The sequence below is a fragment of the Schistocerca piceifrons genome, chromosome 3 (genome assembly GCF_021461385.2).
Source record: "Schistocerca piceifrons isolate TAMUIC-IGC-003096 chromosome 3, iqSchPice1.1, whole genome shotgun sequence".
Classification (NCBI taxonomy): domain Eukaryota; kingdom Metazoa; phylum Arthropoda; class Insecta; order Orthoptera; family Acrididae; genus Schistocerca; species Schistocerca piceifrons.
This window is the reverse complement of record NC_060140.1, coordinates 307581654-307600175: the sequence shown is the minus strand read 5'-3', so window position 1 is coordinate 307600175 and position 18522 is coordinate 307581654. Positions and strand designations below refer to the sequence as shown.

General features: G+C 44.0%; 1 protein-coding gene across 2 annotated transcripts in view; it reads left to right on the top strand.

Annotated features, from left to right (window-relative positions):
- The first annotated feature begins 2474 nt into the window (after positions 1-2474).
- Positions 2475-18522, top strand: part of LOC124787900 (integrin alpha-PS2-like) — an 837072-nt gene continuing 821024 nt past the window's right edge. For both annotated transcript variants that reach the window (XM_047254882.1, XM_047254881.1), the window contains exon 1: positions 2475-2863. In XM_047254882.1, coding sequence (XP_047110838.1) covers positions 2688-2863 — 176 coding nt within the window. In that variant the 5' untranslated portion in view covers positions 2475-2687. The remainder of the gene's footprint in view (positions 2864-18522) is intronic.

The window sequence follows — 18522 nt, the reverse complement described above, 5'->3', positions numbered from 1 at the left end:
TTAAACTTGAGTTTCCGGAGCGATTCAGCAGTGTGGCCGAGCGGTTCTGGGCGCCTCAGTCTGCAACCGCGCGACCGCTACCGTCGCAGGTTCGAATCCTGCCTCGGGCATGGATGTGTGTGATGTCCTTAGGTTAGTTATGTTTAAGTAGTTCTAAGTTCTAGGGGACTGATGGCCTCTGATGTTAAGTCTCATAGTGCTCAGAGCCATTTGAACCACTCTCCTCATAAAGTTCAGGTTCTGGGACTTGTGCGTCCCACAAAGTGGCAAGACTCAGTTTTCTTGATGATGGCGGGGTTTTCAACTTTTTCCTGCTGGGCGATTGTGGCTGTTTCCATTCCATACTCCGCTGTTTGCTCTCCGGCTCTTAATGGTGGAACCATGTTTCGTCACGAGTGACGATTCTGTCTAAGAAGCCACGTTAGCGATCCAAATGTTTTTAGCAGATGTTCAAGTGCGTTTGTTTATTCACCACTGAATTGTTTCTGGACCCATCTTGCAGAGACTTTGTGGATGATTTCGTAGGCAGAACGATGACTAATTTGTAGACGATTTGATACTTCATCAATAGTCTCTCGGGCATGCACCAGAACCACGTTACGTGCACGCTCACTGTTGCCATCATTTGTAATGGTGGATAGTCGTCCAGCTCTTTCCTCTTGGATAACATTCAAGTGACCATTTTTTATTTTTGAAATCCATTCGTAGACATTCCGATGCGGTAAGATGCTGTTCCGGTATTGTACCGGAAGTCTTTGATGGATTGCGGCCCTCGATACACCTCCTGACTACAAAAACCGGATCACCGCTCGTTGTTCCTGTTTGGTGCTAACTTCTAATGGACATGCCATAGTCTACGTACAGTAAAAGGAAGAGAAATGTAGGACATAGGATCAAATTTTCATAGCAGAACCACAGCAGTATAACAAAAAATAAACGACAGTAAAGGTCAGTATGAACAATGTAAGGAGTGTTACGTGAACATTGCGGACAGTTTTTGACTTACCCCCGTACGTAGATGTAGACCTTTGCAGATATCCACATCGGCATCGGCGTTTATGCGAAACGCAATTACACTGAAGAGCCAAAGAAACTGGTACACCTGCCTAATATTGTGTAGGGCCCCTGTGAGTACGCAGAAGTGCCGCAACACGGCTTAGCATGGACTCGACCAATGACTCAGTAGTACTGGAGGGAATTCATACCGTGAATCCTGCAGACTGTCCAGAAATCCGTAAGAGAACGAAGGGGAGGAGATGTCTTCTGAACAGCACATTGCAAGGCATCCCAGATGTGTTCAATAATGTTCATGTCTGAGGAGTTTGGTGGCCAGCGGAGGCGTTTAAGTTCAGAAGAGTATTCCTGGAGCGACTCTGTAGCAATTCTGAAAGTGTGGGGTGTCGAATTGTCCTCCTGGAATTGCCCTAGTCCGTCGGAATGCACAATGAACATGAATGGATGCAGGTGATCAGACCAAACGTGTCACCTGCCTGAGTCATGTCTAGACGTACCAGGAGTCCAATATCACTCCAACCGCATGCGCCCCACACCATTACAGAGCCTCCATCAGTTTCAACAGTCCCCTGCTGACACGCACGGTCCACTGATTCATGAGGTTGTCTCCATACTCGTACACGTCCATCCACTCGATAGAATTTGAAACGAGACTCTTCCAACCAGCCAACATGTTTCCAGTCATCAACAGTCCAATATCGGTGTTGACGGGCCCAGGTCAGTCGTTAGGCTTTGTGTCGTGCAGTCATCAAGGGTAAACGAGTGGGCCTTCGGGTCCGAAAACCCATATCTATGATGTTTCGTTGAATGGTTCGCTCACTTGTTGATGACCCAGCATTAAAATCTGTAGCAATTTACGGAAGGGTTGCACTTCTGTCATGTTGAACGGTTCTCTTCAGTCGTCGTTGGTCCCGTTCTTGCAGGACCTCTTTCTGGCCGCATCGATGTGAGAAATTTGAAGTTTTACCGGATTCCTGATATTCACGGTACATTCGCGAAGTGGTCGTACAGCAAAATCCCCACTTCATCGCTGCCTCGGAGATGCTTTGTCCCATCGCTCGTGCGCCGACTATAACACCACGTTCAAACTCACTTAAATCTTGATAGCCTGCCACTGTAGCAGCAGTAAACGATCTAACAACTGCGCCAGACACTTGTCTCATAGAGGCGTTGCCGAGCTCAGCGCTGTGTTGTACCTGTTTACATATCTCTGTATTCGAATACGCATGCGTATACCAGTGTCTTTGGCGCGTCAGTGTACTACTGTAGACATCCTCATGCGAGCAGACCTCTAACCACGGTCACCTAGCCTTCTACCGCGAAGCGACCGGAGACGTTATGGACCTGTGGCCGCTGGCTGTGCTGGTTACGGAGTCGCCCGCAAGGAGGCGCGCGCGGCGGCGCTAGAGCGACGCGGCGGCGGCGAAGGCGCTCAGTTTGACTGCGTCCTCAGCCGCTCCTGGAGGCGGCGGCGCGGCCTGCAGTGTACACCGCCTGTCACAGACACGCGTCTATCGCTCGCTCGACTTGACGACCACCCGCATCCTAGACGGCGTCGCTCATCTCGTCACACGGAACCTCAGGCACCATCTTAGCCTTTTCGTCTTTTTAATCGAACGGATATAGCCGCGTTCTTTTTTTTCCTGACACCGTTACGTTTATTGCGTACGACAATGACAGAGTGCGCTGGACGCGGACGCTGGCTGACGGCCGTCGCGTGGCTGCTGACAGCGGCGACCGGCGTCGCCGGCTTCAACGTGGATACGGAGCACATGGTGCGCTTCCGAGGTACCAGGGGCTCCATGTTCGGCTTCAGCGTCGCCGAGCACCGAGACCGCCAGGGAAACTGGTGAGTACCTCCTGCTTCAGGAACCCATCTCTAGCACGCAACTCTGCACAGACTGTCAACTTGCATGTTATTTTGTCGAACGCGTGGAATGACGGGTTATCCATTCCGTGAGGGGTGTACAATGAAAAGAGTAATGGAACGGAAACAGTCTTATATTTTGGGGAGTAGCATGCCGAATGGTCTCGTCGAAAGAATCTTCGAAGCAGATGCGCTAGAAAGAGTGTTTACTTCTGTAAACCTCATCGTTGGATGCGAATTATGGTCGGGCAACATATATCCTTGCCTGCCGGCATCAAGGAAGTTTCCAAAGTCGTGAAATTATTTGCGTTATAAAGAAGTGCGCTAACGTATCCTGCAATGTATTGATCAAGTTTATTGTTTTTCTGACTTTAGTGACATATACTCTGCAATTTCGATTGTGATATAGTCACTTTTTATTCACTTGGCAGATGATGCAAGACACTTTAAAACTATATTTTTACAGTGCCACTTTGAAATAACGCTCTGGAAATAAACACAATTAAATCTTTCCATGAGCGTTTCTGTTTCTCCTGCTTTATAGCAATGCTCAATCATCTCTGTCAGTGGACTACAACAAAATATTTTGACAATGTGACAAGAATATTATTGACAATTTTTGGGAGACGATTACGCCCTTGTTTAGACTATCGCTATCCCAGTTCGTTCGTGAAATCCATGACACATTCTCTGCTATTGTTTGATAAGTTATTCGGAGCGATGCGTTTCTACAGCAGCCGAAATCTTCAGCAATACAAAATGGCATTTATTGCATTTAGCCAGGGCACGTATTTTATAATATTCATACTACCTCTTCGGCTTATAAACAGCGTAGTTTTATTGTCTTTCGCTGGACGCATGTTTGTCCTAGTATGTGCAGGCACTTGAGGATGCCGGCATGCTGCCGAAACGTAGCTGTAAACACTATTTCGCCAATAAATGTTAAATGAAGCAATAAGTCTGTGACATTTTGTTGAAAGTTGCATGCGATTCTTGTGTTGGCTGTGTGATTTTGGTGCAAGGCTTGAGGAACCTACGAGTTCATGAGTATGACTTGCAGATTTCCTGGAGAAGTTTGTTACATGATATTTGTGTTTGCTTCATATAATTAATGATATGCGAATATTACCTCTCGGTTGTTGATTTGTCTTTTATTCTGATTGTAGTGAGCCGAACAGAGCAGATGAAGTGTAGTGTTAGTCTAGTTTCCGCGTGGCTGCAACTTGTGATTTGGCATCGTTACTTAGATGTACTTAAAGAGCTTGTATCTTGTTAGTGTCAGCATGACAAGCCACGCTTGTATAGTTAATGGGGTAGTCCGGCAAACAACAAACAGTGTACGGAGGCAACACTGACGAGTTGTTGGCAACATGACTTGCGCCACTGCACGTGTAGTAAGCCCGTGTTTACACGCTGCTGCACGAGATAGCAGCGGGACGCCGGATCGCAAGCAGTCGACGAACGTCCTTGGTACAGCACCGTAGGAGCAGAGTACCGCTCGCCGCCGTCATCGTAATATTTAGCTGCGGCATCGGGCAAAGTTGTAATACCTGGCATTGCGCCTCTCCTCCGCGTAACCAGCTTCGCATAGCCTCTGTGGTGTGTCTGCTTAGCTAAGGAGCATTGCATTGGATTGTTGTACAGCATGAACCCGAAAGCCACAATAAAAATTCGGAGGTTGTTGAGGGATATTTCCTGAGCATTTTTGTATAACAAACCCGTTCTCTCCGGTGGCTCGTTGGAGAATTAATGTAGTTGAGATTTATTTGGTTTGTTATTCCAGTTACCTTTATTTCTCTGAAAATACGCCCAAAATAGAGAAATTGCCTGTAATATGTACTCAATATAACGTACACCGCAAACCCAAATAGAAATGTACTGTGAGGTGGTTGCCGTCGGATAACATCGTTCTACCGCTCCCCAATTGCGTTCAGCGAACCAGTAGACGAGGTGCATATCGGCCAGAGCTTCGTCAATAGACCTATCGACACAGCTGTGTATCGCTGTGTACAACTAACACTGCCGGAAATACAACCCCGAGACGGAACAGACTTCAAGGCGAAGAGCTTTGACCAACGATGTATAAAAACAGTGTAATTACAATTTTTCCTATAATATGTGTATTTTCTAAAATTTTGTGTTTACTAAAAATTCTATGTAGAAGATAGACTTGTATTATAGTTATTGCACCTGTCAGTGGGTAATTAATATTATACTGCTGAAGGTCAAATAAAATAAAAAAAGGTGAAGAGTAGAATACGCATCGCTGTTTTCAACAGCAAGTATCGAGAGCGAATGGAAGAAGGTTGTTTCCGACCAAGGCACACACCGTACACCGTCGACTTTCACACAGTCCTGCAGGTATTTTTAATGCCATACAGACACAAAGATAAATGGGGAGTAAGAAATCAAATGAAATACAGTTTTTTTGTAACGAGTCATCCGAAACCACGGAGTCATCGGAAACCACGGGTCTCTTGCACCAAAATAATCAGAAAATGTGCCCCAACAACTCCGAAACGTTGTCGGTGGAGTTCAAGTTCACCATATATGCTCGGTCTGAGCTCATTTGTGTCTGGGCTTGATGATAACGATTGTGTTGATTATGGAAGAGCAATTAACTCTTTCGACGTTGACGAGGTACATATATGTCGCAGTTCTGAGCGTTGGTGGGTCTCTATCTCACATCTGTCTAATGCTTTCGGAACTTGGAGAAAAATACTGCTGACCACAGGATGGATACACAGATCGCTGTGAGTGATCAAATGGGACGACATGTGTTTATAGGTGGCACATTGAGTCTGTTTCTCGAAAACTAGATCAAATCACCATCCTCTCCGTTCCAAGAATGTCTAAAGTAACTAATTGTGTTTTCGTATACGTCATAGATACTATTTTATCCATTATGCTTGGAGAACACTGCAGTTGTTTTCGTAAATTATACTATAGAAGACACTGCAAGTTTTCTTGAAATGATTTTATTATACCACTACTAGTCTCGGGGTATGCGCCCACCGTCAGATGGTAGCGTAGCCTCCTGAACTAGTTCGTGGATCAGTATTGATTGTAAAAGAATCTGATCCATGCAAGCATATGGCTCACGGCTCACAATTTTAGACGAACAGTTGATAACAGGTAGGTTTTTTAAACTAAAATACAGAACGTAGGTACGTTTGAACTACTCGCTGTTGAGAGGAATGTCGTTACACGTATTGCCAAATGCAATGAGGTTGACGGACATCATTTTGAGCATTTATTGCATTAATGTGGTATTTACAGGTAATCATGCTGTAACAGACAGCATGCGTTCTCAGAAATGATAAGTTCACAAAGGTACATGTATCACATTGGAACAACCGAAATAAAATGTTCGAACGTACTTACGTTCTGTATTTTAATTTTAGAAACCTACCTGTTACCAACTGTTCGTCTAAAATTGTGAGCCATATGTTTGTAACTATTACAACGCCATCTATCACAAAGCGAAAAAAGAGGTCCAACAAAAAAATTCATATTTCTTTACGTACTACATGAATATGTAATAAAACATGGGGGTTCCTATTTAAAAATCGCAGTTGATATCCGTTTGACCTATGGCAGAGCCATCTAGCGGGACAACCATAGCGCCATCTGGTTTCCCCCTTCAAGCTAGACAAGTTTCGTTCTTTGTAGTTTTTTCGTTTGACGCTTATTTCGTGAGATATTTGGCCCGGTCACGATCAATGGACCACCCTGTATACTCCGCAAGCCATCTTACTGTGTGTGGCGGACGTTAACCCGTGTAGCAGCGTCACTTGCCCCCTCTCATGTTCCAGTCACGAATGGTCCACAGGAAGAGCGATTGCTGTAAAAGCCTCCGTGTCAGCTCTCGATAATTTTGTCTCGATGATCTTTTCTGGAGATATACGTAGGAGTACGCAATATACTGGTTGACTCTTCCAGGGACGTACACTTTCATAATTTTAACAGTAATACATACGGTGCTGCAGATCGCAACGTCTGCCACTAGAGACGGATGAGCACCTCCGTGATACTTTCGCACTTTCTAAACGGACCCGAGACGAAATGCGCTGCTCGACATTTGGATTTTCTCTATTTCATCTACCAATCTGGTACAGGTCCCTGATGACGAGCAATATCCAAGTACCGGTCGAACAAGGGTTTTGTAAGGTGCCTCCTCCGTGAATGGACTACATTTCCTAAGGTTTCTTCCAATGACTTTCAGTGTGGCACGATCTTCTCCTGCTATTACTCTGTCGTTCCACTTTAAGACGCTCCGTAAGCGCCCTCCAAGCTATTTCACGAATGTGCCTGGTTCTAATGATTGTTCGGCAATCGTGTAATCACACAATAATGGGTATTTCCGCCTGTATATTACATTTTTTTTAATCTTGAGAGTCAACTATCTATCCCTGTATCAAGCATCAACCCCTTGAAGATATTTCTGCTTTTTGCTACAGTTTTCTTGCTTTGTCTCCTCTTCGTTCGCGAACAGCCTCATGGAGATTCCGATTTACACTAGGTATAAAGTCCTGGCAAATTAAAGCTGTGTGCCGTATCGAAACTCGAACCTGGGGCCTATGCCTTTCGCGGACAAGTACTGTACAGACTGAGCTCTCCAAGAAAGGCTTACGATGCCAATGCCTCATCTCCTACCTTCCAAACTTACACAGAAGCTGTCCTGCATGCCTTGCGGGTCAGGATGATATGTCTCTTGCAGAGCCAAATGCTCAATCTTCAAGCAACCTACATGCAAGCAGTAATCAATGTAAATACGCAGTTTGTCTTCACCTCATCTCTACAGCGTGACAAAACTGTTTTTCACGTATAAATAAAAAAGCGAAGGCAACTGTTACGACAACTGTCTCTGTTCTTTTACCCAAAACCCCATCTCTGTTTCACCGACTGCCTAAAATGGCAAAGAACGGTTCTATTGGAAAGGGTCTCTTATTATCAGAGCACCACTCTCCCGTCCGTTAATATCTGTAGCTAACACGAACTCCGCAACATTTATTTCCTTAAAATCCGAGTTCTGCAACGCGCCCAAAACTGCTGTCACGCCAGTATTTCAACTCCGCAACGTGTGATTTTCTCTATGCCACTCGCTGCAATACGTCAATGACTCACATGGCAGGTGTGTCGCAATGTTAAATTAAAGAGTAATATTACATTTTAATAACAAAACTTAAAAGAAGGTGAATTAGTAAGCCAAGTACCCAGAAAGAGGGATGACGAAGAATTGTTTAAAGGAAAGACAGGATATAATAGCAAGCATGAGTTGTCCGAACAAGACACAGCCAGAGAAAAGGCACCACAGGCGCAAAAATGCGATCTGGGGCCGGTGCCATAGAGACTTACGACTTACGCGAGTTCCCCAGAGCCACGGGCGTCGCTGAGGATGAAGATATCGACTTCGCTTCGGCCAATTGCCGGCCGGGTACAGTCCGCCAATGACCGGACAACAACGGACAAAAGCCTACTCGGAAGATAGAGCAGCTCTCGCCCACTTGGTTATAGATCATCTTCCAGGACTGAGTCAGACAGGGAACGTCGTTTAGTGAACTTTTTGAAGTGAAGAGACAGTTGTTATAAGTTACTTTTGCTATGTACTGTGAAGTTGAACTACGATTATTTCCACTTAGCCGTTTTATTATATCACAAGCAGTGTTGCAGACTTCATTATTCAACTAATCACAAAGATAAGTAAACGTTTTAAACTCATTTGAGTGACCCAACCTTCTTCAGGTTATCCCACCTGAAACCTAGGTAAATTCTAGGTAAACGGCGCAACTGAGGCTGTTGGTTATTAAAATTAATATTTATACAGTTGCTGACAGGGCCGCGAAATGTTGAAAATATTCATTTGAGTGACTTCGTTACTAAATTGTTGGAGTGTTGTAGAACCTTTGTTCTCCTTCCCTGTTACCTGACCCTGGGGCATAGCTGTGTAAAGGTGGCAGAGAGGAATTGTCTTAGCGGTGTACGGCACCAGAAGCCGTTTCACGAACTCACAAACTCGGCCTCCTGTAACATCAGTGGCAACTCTGCCTCTACAGCAGTAGCGAGCAGGCCTTCACAGTACTGGCGACGAGGGTTTACAAAACAGAAGATATTTTTAAGCCAGCGGTAACATTTAAGCTTTGTGCGAAGCACACTTCTAAATGAGCAGTCTGTTCATTTCACTATTTTGCCATTGAACAATTTCGTTCTTGATGAATGCTTTTTGTCTTTGGGTTTTCTTGTCAGTTTTCGGCAAGGAACGAGAGCCGATTTTTTAGTCGAGTGTGAATTAGAATGAGAATGAAAACTGTCGCTAGCATTTATTGTTCTCCTGAGTGCAGAGGACTTGCCTGTCATGCACGCGCTCTTTTACCTGGAGGGCAAGTTGCGGAATTGAGGAGCTTGTGTTCGGCCAGTGCCAGTTTGTGAAACCGGAGTCTCTACTTCGGCTTCAAGCATAGCCGCCGATGTCCGGTATTTGAGAGGAGACTTTCCAGTACTTCTACCAACTAAAGATCCTTGGCAGTGCGGGATATCGAACTCGATTCCTGCGTGAGGCAATTAGAAGCTGAGTGGAACGTCGCCTACTTATTGTTAGCCATGACAGACCTTGAGCAGGTCATCTAGCAACAAATCTACGCCACAATTCGTGGATTCTAGTCTTCATATTACTAAATTTGAGCTTAACAGGAGGGAAGCAAGATGATGACCGTAGTTCTTGCGTTATTTCACGCATATTTGCTTGTTAACCAATGTTTCATCTGATTTATACAATCGACAATTTGACGTTACTGTAAAATGTTGTTCACTTCGCTCTGTCACTCGTTACAATACGTAATGAAGTTTTGAATATCCTTGCGCTTTAGAGATCCGAAAAGAAAAGACATAGCTGTACCTGCAACGGTCATGTTCTTGTTCCTTCTGAACATTTCTTAATTTTTATCCTAAACAGTCAAATTATATGTACCTTACACCTTTCCGCAATTTTTTTTCCTTTTCCCGTACGTAATGGACGACTTTCGCTATTATTGCATAACGACCATCCACATGGTTGTGGCATATCTTTTCCCGTATTTAAACACTATTTTATAAAATCATTTACCATGCTAGGGAAACGTAGCAGAAGCTGAAACAGTGCATATTAGACACGTGAATAAAAACATTAACATCTGAATAAAGTATCTTGCATTTATTGAAGTTACAGGCTGATCCAGGATTCGAAATAATTAGCACCAGTTTTCCGTTTTATTTCGAATAAGATATGAATGTATGTGAACGCACAAGTTTTCTTTCATAATCTGTGGAATAACGTCATGGTATCGACCCAATTCTTAGGTGACTGTTCGGCTCGTCACCTTCTGCTATTGTTAGACTTCGACAGAATATGACTAAATGAAACTCTTCTATACGTTGCATCAGAATGATGAATATACCAGAAAGAAGAGATTTATACGTCCCGTCGACAGCGAGATCCTTGAGACGGAGCACAAGCTCGGATGGTAAAGGAAAGTGTCCAAGTCCTTTTTCAAAGACATCATCTCGGCGTTTACCTTAAACGATTCGAGGCAAATACTGAATGACTATATCTACACAAACGTACGAGGAGTCAAACCTTGCTCCTCTCCAATGCAAATCCAGTGTCTTAACTATTGCAACACCACGCTCTGTTTTGGCAGCAGGACTACATGTTACCAGTAAATAAAGAGTGTAACAAAAAATGTACGGCACAAATTGGAGGACACATTCCTCACACGCAGACGAAGAAATTATGTTATATGAACATGGCTCTGAAAAATCTTCGTTTTTATGTTACTACACATTTTTCCAACTCATTAATCACGGAAAACACACACAAACAGAACGCATCAGCAAACCACATGCAACGTTCTCTCACAAATGTTCAATATGCCTTCCGTGGGCATTTGTACAACCCGCCGTCGTAAAGAATCGAGGATGCACTAATGTATCCTTGGAATATTGGGTATATTTTCGCAGCCTTCCATAATACGGGTACGGAGACTCTGAGCATCGTGTACTGTATTCCATACACAAGAGCTTCCAAATGCCCCCACAAAAATAAAAGTCGAGTGGGTTTAGGTCTGGAGAGCGTGGAGGCCAGGCAATTCGTCCATCTCAAAATCCATTTGTCACTGAATCTGTTATTTAGAAGTCGACGGACATTAACTCTAAAACGAGGAGGTGCTCCATCGTGCGTGAAGTATATGTTTTGTCGCACAGCAAAAGGCACATCTTCTAACAAATGGTTCAAATGGCTCTGAGCACTATGGGACTTAACATCTGAGGTCATCAGTCCCCTAGAACTTAGAACTACTTAAACCTAACTAACCTAAGGACATCACACACATCCATGCCCGAGGCAGGATTCGAATCTGCGACCGTAGCGGTCGCGCGGTTTCAGGCTGAAGCACCTACAACCGCTCGGCCACACCGCCAGCCATCTTCTAACAGCACAGGCAGAACATTATCTACGAAATTTTGATAACTTTGTCCGTTGAGTCTGGGTGGCAGAAAGTGAAGCCCTTCCAAACAGCCACCAACAATGCCGGTCCAAATCTTTGATGATGACTTGATTCAACACTTGCGTGAGAATTGATGTCCGCCCATGCATGCCGATAGTAAAAATTTACAATCTGATCTTCCCGAAACGATGCCTTATCTGTGAACAGCACCGTTGCACTACATTAGGGTTGACACTTTGTTGAATAAACCATTTGCAGAGGAGTACCCGTGCAGGAAAATCGGATTCTGGTAGTGCCTGTACACTCACGCTGTAAATGGTATGTATACAGCTGGTCCTCGTGTAGCACTCACAAAACAGTCGTGTGGTCTCATACAGTGTTGCATCTACATGTCTTGTATTGACACTAGGGTCGTCGTCAACTGCATGAAGAATCGCCGCCTCCCGTTGCAGTGGCCTTGTCATTCTAGGCCTTTCTTGGTCGCTAGTATCAGGCTTAAATGTCTCATGTTCCCTAAGTCGACGATCAGTGGCATCAAACGTTTCCTGTCGGGGCACGTTCGTTCCGGAAATCTCTCCCGGTACAAACGTTGTGCGCGAGCCCCGTTGCCGCCAGCTAATCCATACATCAAATGAGCATCTGCCTTCACACTGGACTCGCATTCGGGAGGACGACGGTTCAATCCCGCGTCCGGCCATCCTGATTTAGGTTTTCCGTGATTTCCCTAAATCGCTTCAGGCAAATGCCGGGATGGTTCCTTTGACAGGGCACGGCCGACTTCCTTCCCTAATCCGATGAGACCGATGACCTTGCTGTTTGGTCTCTTCCCCCAAAACACTTCAACCCATCTGCCTTCTCTGCATTTGTGTACACTATCATTGGACGAGCAAACTCTGTGATTAGCTCTACGTAGTAATACGAGTGCTTGCAGCGGTCATACTGGTCGCTGAAACAGATGATGTTACCTGCAAACAAGCAATGACGTACGTTGCTTGACGAGAAGTCCAGGCAAAACAAAACACTGGCGGTGCACAACGTAAGCAGACTGACCAAGAGTGCGTGTTTTCCATAATTCTAACTTTCTATTCTTGTGTGTTTCCCACGATTAATGATTTGCGTTTCCAGACCCATGTTCATGCAACGTTCTCCGTCTACGTGTGAGGAATGTGTTCTGCAATTTGTACCGTACATTTTTGATACACCTTGTATACTCGTAATTCATCCATCAGATGTTCCGTGTAGATGGAAGAAGTCAGAAATGATCTTAAATTCTCATACATCTTTTAGCTGGAAGTCTTGGCTTCTGAAATAACGATTTTCCTTGACTGTGCTCGACCTAATGTCACGTTTCGACTAATCGTCCACGGATATGTATCGAGTGTTACCGTTCCACCTAAAACACAGCGAGAGAGAACGTACTGAAGAAATGCTGTCAGCGAAAGGAAGAATGCGATGTTCAGGCGTCGTACGGGCTACGTGTTTACTGCTTTGATGTGACAAAGCGAGCGACCACGGAGAGTCTTCATCCGCTGGCTCTGCTATCAGCTCTTCGCGAAACCGGTTACCTCCATAATAGCAGTCACTTCCCTTTGCCTGCAATTTACTTTAATCATCGTGTCGCCCAGCGGTAATCACCACGAATGCAAATGGACCATCTCGAACTGCTTCGCAGGGAGATATTAGCATTATAGCAAAAATTTCTAAGGGATTTTTTTTTTCAGTCTCGTGCGAGGCAGGATGAAACGAAATTACCGCCGCCACTCTAAATACCCCCAAACTGCTACTGTCTTGGTTTTGCTTGAAATATAAAAAAATGTTGTTGCTCTGCTGAGTGCTTATTAAAGGAAAGAGTTTTTATTCCCTTCCTCTATGGAGTTGCTGTTTGGTGATGAAGCTGTCAGTCACCAGTGTACCCCCGTACATTGCATTCCATCTGCGTACGTGGCTGATGAGAATCTTAGATACTCTGCCTATAGGTCGGGCCTTGAAGACAACGGACATTTTGATAAGCCCGATTCCAGTTCTGAAACAGCCTAATCGTTCCAAATTTTCCATTTCAATAGAACGAGATGGTGATATCCTTTATGGCGGAAAATTTGTCATTCGCTGCTGTTTTGTAGAACTGGTTTTCTATCGCTAATGACCATGACAAAGCCAGATAGCGCAGGGGTTTAAGACACTGAATTCCCATTTGGGAAGAGCGTGGTTCAAATCCTACATTTGCTGCCAAGTTAAAAGTTTTCTATAAGATCATTCAATCTCATCAGATGAATGCTAGGACACTTCCTCCAGCTAAACTGCTGCCAGTTTATTACGAATTCAAACTTTCCTTTTTTATAATGGTCTCGTTATTTACTGAAAGTGGAAACCTTACAAAATACATAACGAAAGTAACTATGCGTATACCGTATGCGTAAACAGTCTCATTCTAAGGGTCTTGCTTAAAAAATAATTTGGAACAGTGACAAGCTTTTTTTCAAAAAAAGTTATTGTCAGTGTTTTAAAGGAAGTACGTACATTGTGCTTACACCAAACCTTATACTCTACCTTCTTTGCCCAAGGTCCTAACACACACTAGTTCGGTAATATTCGAGTCGAAGGTAGGTGGTTCAAAAATCCCGGTAGATTAAGACTCTTCAGTACCTGTATTTGGCTGCTAACCGGGGAAAGGTGCTGAGTCTCATCAACAGCCATGCGGTGACCGCGAAACCTCTCACATGGGGTGTGACTGATGTGGCGCTGTTAACGGTGATCCTTCAATCGGTTGAGGGCTTTACGTTCGGTAGCCTCTATGATGCTATTAGACTAGTAGGCTACGTTTCACCCAATTTCTGCTATTTCATCAACAAAACACTCACTCTTCTCTTACACACAGACATCACAGATACGTACACCAAACATAAGACACAAGGCTCAAACTTCACGAAGAGAAACTTACGCCCCTGAATCTATCAGTCTGCATGCCACGACAGACTATGCGTCCGGTCTCTGCTTTACCTAGACTTGGCAGATGCTTGGAAGAAAATTGTAATTGATTAATGTGAGAAATAATTAATATGGATATCAGAAGGCGCCATGTAGTGTATGCGCTCTGATTTCTTCTTCTGTTCATGTTTCAGTTTATGGACACTTCTCCAAGACCACAGCTTGCAAACCCTTTTCTTCATTTTCATTCAAATATTAGACTAAATGGCCTTGTTATGATAAATATCGTATTCCGCGGTTTTCAGATCTTTCCTGCCGGTATATTTACATTTCCAATGTTTTATGGGGAGATGGCTTAACGAATACTTGTTAGATCGTAGGTCCAGCGCTATTTCTCATTTGATCCATAGCACTATTTATATGTAATTCTTTTCCTATGTTCTCGTACCTTACACGTCCTCCATAGGACTTTTCGTAACAATTCCAAGATATCTCTTTCCAGGAGACGGCACTTACAAAGTAGCGCCTATTATGATAAAAATTGGCTGCAGAGCAAGCAATGTATAGACTGTCGCAGCGCAAACTTGGGTACACACACAATTCCTTGAACATTGACAGCTGCATGTATTCAAAAAGAACAGTTCAGTTTTTAAACATGTGGGGATAAAAATCCTACGTCAAGATAGCAAATTTTCTTTCTTGATTACCGGTTTCGGCTCATTACTGAGCCATCTTAGTATCAGTGTAAAATGTTGTTCAGTGTGTGCCATTCGCCGGCCGCGGTGGTCTAGCGGTTCTAGGCGCGCAGTTAGGAACCGCGCGACTGCTACGTCGCAGGTTCGAATCCTGCCTCGGGCATGGATGTGTGTGATGTCCTTAGGTTAGTTAGGTTTAAGTAGTTCTAAGTTCTAGGGGACTAATTGTATGTAGGCTGTTTATGTTTTCTAATTGGCAACGTTACATAGCGCTCTGTATGAAAATCACTGGCTGTGCTGTGTGCAGTCTGTGGCTAGTTTGCATTGTTGTCTGCCATTGTAGTGTTGGGCAGCGGCAGCTGGATGTTACCAGCGCGTAGCGTTGCGCAGTTGGAGGTGAGCCGCCGGCAGTGATGGATGTGGGGAGAGAGATGGCGGAGTTTTGAAATTTGTAAGACTGTCATGAACTGCTATGTATAATATGACTATTAAGGTAAATACAGTGTTTGTTCTCTATTAAAATCTTTCATTTGCTAACTGTGCCTATCAGTAGTTAGTGCCTTCAGTAGTTTGAATCTTTTATTTAGCTGGCAGTAGTGGCGCTCGCTGTATTGCAGTAGTTCGAGTAACGAAGATTTTTCTGAGGTAAGTGATTTGTGAAACGTATAGGTTAATATTAGACAGGGCCATTATTTTGTAGGGATTATTGAAAGTCAGACTGCGTTGCGCTAAAAAATATTGTGTGTCAGTTAAAGCACAGTCTTGTATAATTTTTCAAAAAGGGGACGTTTCATAATGACCTCCGATGTTGAGTCCCATAGTGCTCGGAGCCATTTGAACCATTTTTTTTGTGTGCCATTCATTAAGCATCGTAGTAGTTTTAGAGCTACGTCCATTAGTTAAATAAAACATCCTAAAGTGAAATTCGTTGTTGGTTATGTAAATGGAAACGTTAATCACTAATCAAATATTGTTACAGTGATGAGTGATTAACGTTGTCAATTTACATAACCAACTACGATTTTCGCTTTAGAATCTTTTATTTGACTGGGGTGACTTAGCTCTAAAAATACTACGATGCGTAATGAATGTCACAAACTGTACAACATTTTAGACTGATACGAAGGTGGATCAGTGATGAGAGCCCAAACCGGTAATCAATAAAGAAAATTTGCGATCTTGACGTAGGATTTTTATCCACACGCTTTAAATCAACAGATCGCGCATCTCCCCATTGACTATGTCAAAGAATAAGAATTCATGACCAACAGCTCGTCCGCATAGCGCAAATAATTTAAAGATCTTATATTTTTTGAAACATGTTTTCGTTAGATCGCGCATCTCCCCACTGACTACGTCAAAGAATAAGAATTCATGACCAACAGCTCGTCCGCATAGCGCAAATAATTTTAAGATCTTACATTTTTTGAAACATGTTTTCGTTTTTTCTAGACGCGAAACGAGGGGAAGACGTTGAAGTCAAACGCCCCGTAGACATGTACCTTTCTGACAGTAAAACTGTTCGCCCAACTGAGACGCGAGCTCAGAACCTTGCCTTTGCTGGCAGTGCTCTTACCCACTGCGCTATTCAGGCACGAGTCACGACCAGCCCTCTGATACAAATCTGCAGGTACCTCTCTCCCACTTTCCAAACGTCACTGTAGCTCTTCTGTGTAGCCTGTTGGGCTAGCGCTCTTGGAGGGGCTAAGCCATTTACCAGCGATATCCTTTCTCTGAGAAGTTAGTTACAGCAGAGTACGCAGGAAAGCTTCTGTGAAGTTTGGAAAGTAGAGGTACCGTTTTAGTTCAATTGAAGCTATTAAGGCGTGTCGTACGTCGTGTTTTGCTGTCTCATCGGTACGACTGCCGGCGATATGCAAGGGTCTGGCCCAGCAAACTGTTTTAATCTGTCAGTATGTTTCAGAACAGCGCACACTTCGCTGCAGAGTAAAAGCATCTTTCAATTCCGTAGACATCACCATCAGAGTCGGAGCAGTAGTGCAGATGGGCAAGGATATACACTATGTAATCAGAAGTATTGGGACACCTATTAATGTGGGGTGTATCCACCTTTCGCTTTCAAGACGAACTCTGCTGCATACACATTCAGTGAGATGTCTGAATGTCTGTGGAGGTATGGCAGCCCACTCCTTGTCAAGAGCTGAAGCCAGAGAAAGTAGAAATGTTGGACGCTGGGTTTTGGAGCGAAGTCGACGCTTCAAGGCATCCGAAAGTTTCAGGCTGGGACTCTCTTCAGACCAGTACATTTCTGGAATGTTTCTGTTCTCAGAGTATTTCCTCACAGATTTTGCTTTATGGCAGTGTGCACTGAAAAGCTGATACGAGTAATCATCGCATCATGCCGCATTTAGCGTTTTCTTCAGCACAAAAAGGGAACCACAGCGTAACTACGAAGAACACTCACCTAACCCAATACCACCTCCTTCTTACTTCACTGTTGATACTACACATCAAGAGAGGTAACGTTCTCCAGGTATTCCCCAAATCCAGACCCTTGTATCCGATTGTTTCCAAGTACAGCGTGATTACTTACTCCAAATCACTTTTCCAGTGTTCACCGGCTCTTAATTCACTGTTGGTACTACACACGATGACAGGTAACTCTTCAGATATTCCCCAGATCCAAACGCTTGTATCGGATTGCCACCAAGGACAGCTTGATTGCTCACTCCAAATTACTCATCTCCAGCGTCCATTGGCGCCTCTTTTTACATCACCTGAGCGTCGCATAGCACCGACTACAGAAACTTATGGATCATGAGGAACTTCTCGATCAACGTACCCATTCTTTTCTAACTTCCCACGCCCAGTCAGTGGCTAGTTGGACTGCTGGTACCACTCTGGAACGCATGGGTGCATTCATCAGCTGATTTGATGAGATTTTTAGCGACCGCCCTCCGTAATGCTCAAGCTCCCTTTCCGCCAGCACACGATGTCGGCCTGGCCTTCGTTTAACTCTGGTTGTTCCTTCGATTTTCAGCTTTACAGTCACATCACCAACAGGCGATTTGGACAGCTTTCTATGAATTGACATTTCCCTGATGGATTTATTAGGTGACGTCCAATGAATTAAAATGAAAAAAGAAACAGTGCTGATTTCGACCTGAATAAAAATTTTTCTTTTGGTTAGTGAATATAAGTGAGGCGACTGATTATCGACGCGTTTCAATTGCAGTCATCATCAGAAAATAAGTGCAGCGAGAACAACCTCATATCTACGGTATGAGATCATGTAAATGTGACACATTCCAAACGTTACTCATCGTTTTGTAATGTCACATTCACTTAATCTCATACTTCTCATACTGTAGATACGTAGTTCTTCTCCATGCGTTGATTTTCTTGTGATGATTGTAATTGAAACACGTCAATGAACCAGTCGCCTCCATCCAGTCCCTTACAAAAACAAAAATTTTTATTCACCCTCGATATCAGCGCTGTTTCTCCATTTTAATTCATAAAATGGGAGTATACCTCTTACGATACTATGTGTCACACTTTGTATGGGCGTCTAACGACC